This window comes from Andrographis paniculata, unplaced genomic scaffold (assembly GCF_009805555.1).
Source record: "Andrographis paniculata isolate CXL003 unplaced genomic scaffold, ASM980555v1 Contig5END, whole genome shotgun sequence".
In the NCBI taxonomy this organism is placed as follows: domain Eukaryota; kingdom Viridiplantae; phylum Streptophyta; class Magnoliopsida; order Lamiales; family Acanthaceae; genus Andrographis; species Andrographis paniculata.
This window is the reverse complement of record NW_026137595.1, coordinates 4,391,441-4,395,790: the sequence shown is the minus strand read 5'-3', so window position 1 is coordinate 4,395,790 and position 4,350 is coordinate 4,391,441. Positions and strand designations below refer to the sequence as shown.

At 37.5% G+C, this 4,350-nt stretch overlaps 1 protein-coding gene across 1 annotated transcript; it reads left to right on the top strand.

Moving 5' to 3' along the window:
- On the top strand, positions 1 to 456 carry LOC127258786 (uncharacterized). The gene has a single exon (XM_051285779.1). The coding sequence runs from the start codon at positions 1 to 3 to the stop codon at positions 454 to 456; it is 456 nt and encodes a 151-aa protein (XP_051141736.1).
- The last annotated feature ends 3,894 nt before the right edge of the window (positions 457 to 4,350 follow it).

Genomic DNA, 4,350 nt, shown 5'->3' with positions numbered 1-4,350 from the left:
ATGAAAAATCATCAGTCCCGGCCCATTGGTTCCAATCCGTTCCCTGAAGCGAACGTGACATTTTCTGAACGAGGTCGAGGATGTGGTAGAGGCTGTGGACGTGGTCGCGGTCATGAGAGTCATCCCGGTCGATATACCCCTTACAATCGCCGCAGTTTTGACGTTAACAGGATGCAGGGCAAACCCCAACATGGGGATATAGCCGAAAAGGCTAAACAGGGAAAGAGGCAAATCGGCATTTGTAACCGGTGTGGCATTGAAGACCATTGGGCCAATACCTGCAGAACAGCCAAACACCTAGCCGATCTTTATCAAGCCTCACTGCAGAAAAAGGGGAAGGAGGTCGAGACTAATCATGTTGATAATGATGACGACCTAGATGATGATCTTTTGGATTACGACACAACGCATCTTGATATAGCGGATTTTGTCATAGATCCAGCAAACCCCCAGTGATAGACATATTATGTCATTTTACATTATGTTTTGTAATATTTAAATTATCGTATATTACTTTTTTGTAATGTATTTTGTAATACTTATATCTGCCTTTATTAATACTGCGTTTACTTATATTTGAAGGTTAAATGGATGCCAAACAAATATGATGCAAACATGTGTTTCATTGACAGTACAACGACACATACCATATTGAAACACGAAAACTATTTCTTCCATTTGAAAAGAGAAAGAATAAATGTCAATACAATAAGTGGCAGTGCGAAATCAATTGAAGGCTCTGGAGAAGCCATTATATTTCTCCCCCCGGGGACGAAAATTGTGATACAGTATGCACTGTTGGCCACTAAAGCTCGAAGAAATCTACTGAGCTTTCATGACATTCGAAAAAATGGTTATCACATTGAAACTATGAGTGATACCGATAGTGAATTTTTATTGATCACCGATATCATTGATAAAAAGAAATGCATCATTGAGAGATTACCCTCACTCTCTATTGGTTTGTATTATACCAGATTAGATGTTGTTGAAACACATCTCACGGTAGATCAAAAGACTACCGATTTTCAAATATGGCATGATCGCCTTGGGCATCCTGGCAGTATAATGATGAGGCGAATAATTGAGAATTCGCATGGCCATTCATTAAAAGGTTAAAAAGTGTTAAACTCAAATGAGTTAACCTGTGTTGCCTGCACTCAGGAAAAAATGATAACCAGGCCATCGCCACCTAAAGTAGATATTGAATCACCTACATTTTTGGAAAGAATACATGGGGATATATGTGGACCAATAGACCCACCGTGTGGGCCATTTAAATATTTTATGGTGCTTATTGATGCATCTACGAGATGGTCCCATGTTTGTTTATTATCTACTCGCAATATGGCATTTGCGAGATTGCTTGCCCAAATTATTAAATTACGGGCACAATTTCCCGATAATCCAATTAAGACTATACGTCTGGATAATGCTGGTGAATATACATCGAATGCATTTGATGATTATTGCATGTCGATTGGAATTAATATAGAGCACCTAGTTGCTCATGTTCATACACAAAATGGCCTGGCAGATTCACTTATTAAAAGATTGCAATTGATTTCTAGACTATTACTGATGAGGTCTATGTTGCCCATTTCAGCTTGGGGGCATGCAATCTTACATGCAGGAACACTTATAAGAATGAGGCCGACAAGCTATCATAGCTATTCCTCAATGCAGTTAGTATTTGGTCACGAACCAAATATATCTCATCTAAGTATTTTTGGGTGCGCTGTTTATGTTCCTATTCCACCCCCCAAACGTACAAAAATGGGTCCTCAACGTAAATTGGGCATTTATGTCGGATATGAATCGCCGTCAATTATAAAATATCTTGAGCCTATGACGGGTGATTTATTCACTGCAAGATTTGCAGATTGTCATTTTGACGAATCATATTTTCCGATATTAGGGGGAGACAAAAACGAACCGAGAAGGAATATTAATTGGAAAATCCCATTGAATTTTTGTGATCCTCGTACAAAGCAGTGTGAACTAGAAGTTCAACGCATCATACATTTGCAAAATATTACAAATCAGTTACCGGATGCATTCAATGACTCGAGCAAAGTCATTCGATCATATATCCAAGCTGCTAATGCTCCGGCTAAAATAATTGTCCCTGATGGACAAATTGCAAGTGCTAATGAATCAACGACACGTTTAAAGCGTGGTAGACCACTCGGTTCCAAAGATAAACACCCTCGAAAGAAAAGAGGAATTAATGATGATAATCATGAAAATATCAGGAATGACATTGATAAACCTCGATCTAACGATGAAGTCAACCCTGAAATAATTGCTCCAGAAGAGCACGATCTTGAAGAACATGATGAGATTATTGAGAACTCAATTAACTATATTACTTCAAGAAAATGTTGGAACTGTAAAGAGGCAATTATTGATAATGCCTTTGCATACAGTTTAGCACTTGATATAATGGAAGAAAATGAGGATCCAGAGCCAAAATCGGTTCATGAATATCGGCAAAGAAATGACTGGCCAAAATGGGAACATGCGATTCAATCAGAACTTGACTCATTAAACAAAAGGGAGGTCTTCGGACCAATTGTTCAAACACCAGATGGTATAAAACCAGTTGGATACAAATGGGTGTTTGTACGAAAAAGAAATGAGCATAATGAAATTGTGAGATATAAAGCCCGTCTTGTAGCTCAGGGATTCTCACAAAGACCTGGAGTAGATTTTGATGAAACATACTATCCGGTTGTTGATGGAATAACATTTAGATACCTTGTGAGCCTAATAGTGCAAGAAAAGCTCGACATGCGTCTTTTAGACGTAGTCACTGCATATCTTTATGGCTCCTTGGATACTGATATTTATATGAAAGTCCCTGAGGGATTCAATATGCCTAAAACATACAAATTAAATCCAAGGAAATCATATTCCATCAAATTGAAAAAGTCATTGTATGGACTTAAACAATCAGGACGAATATGGTATAACCGTCTGAGCAAATGTTTAATAAAAGAATGTTATACTAATGATCCAATATGTCCATGCGTCTTTATAAAGAAAAATGGATCAAATTTTGTCATTATTGCTATATATATTGATGATCTCAATTTAAGTGGAACTCCAGAAGAGATCCAAATTGCAGTTGAATATCTAAAGAAAGAATTTGAGATCAAAGATTTTGGAAAGACAATATTGTCTGGGTTTACAAGTGGACCATGTTAATAATAGGATATTTATCCATCAATCCACATACCAAAAAGGTATTAAAACAGTTTTATATAGATAAATCTCACTCACTGAGTACACCAATGGTGGTCAGATCCCTTGATCCCAGTAAAGATCCATTTAGGCCAAGAGAAGAAAATGAATAAATACTTGGCCCCGAGGTACCATATCTCAGCGCTATTGGCGCATTAATGTACCTTGCAAATTGTACCAGGCCAGATATATCTTTTTCAGTAAATCTACTAGCCAGGTTTAGTGCATCCCCCACAAAGCGCCATTGGAATGGTATCAAGCACATTTTTCGTTACCTTTAGGGGACTCATGACCTCGGTCTATTTTATTCGAGTGAATCTCGAAATGAATTAATTGGTTATGCTGGTTCTGGTTATCTGTCTGATCCATACAAAGCAAAATCTCAAACTGGCTATTTATTTACTTGTGGTGGAACCACAATCTCTTGGAGATCTGCTAAACAGACAATAACAGCTACTTCTTCAAACCATGCTGAGGTTTTAGCAATTCACGAAGCCAGTCGTGAATGCGTTTGGTTGAGGTCCATGACTCACCATATTCAGAAAAATTGTGGCTTGTTACCGATGATAAATACCTCATACAATATTATATGAAGATAATGCAGCTTGTATAGCTCAATTAAAATGAGGGTATATTAAAGGCGATCGAACAAAGGACATATCTCCAAAATTCTTTTTCACTCACGATCTTCAGAAAAGTGGTGAAATTAATATGCAACAAATTCAATCGTCTGAAAATTTTGCAGATTTATTTACGAAGGCACTACCGACTGCAACATTCAACAAACTGGTGCAAGGAATTGGAATGCGTCGGATGAAAGACATCAAATAAAGTCCAAAACAGGGGGAGCGCATTAATACAAGAATGATGTACTCTTTTTCCTTCACTATGATTTTTTCCCACAGGGTTTTTTCATAGTAAGGTTTTAACGAGGCACATTCTTTGTATAAAACATCCAAGGGGGAGTGTTAAAACACGTATATGCTGTGTAGCATCTTCATAAACCATACAAAGCATACCTATGAAGTGACTATGCATGTCGGATGTGGATGTTTTTCATTGGCTAAAAAGTTCTATATATACTTGTACCAAAGACTTGTGTAA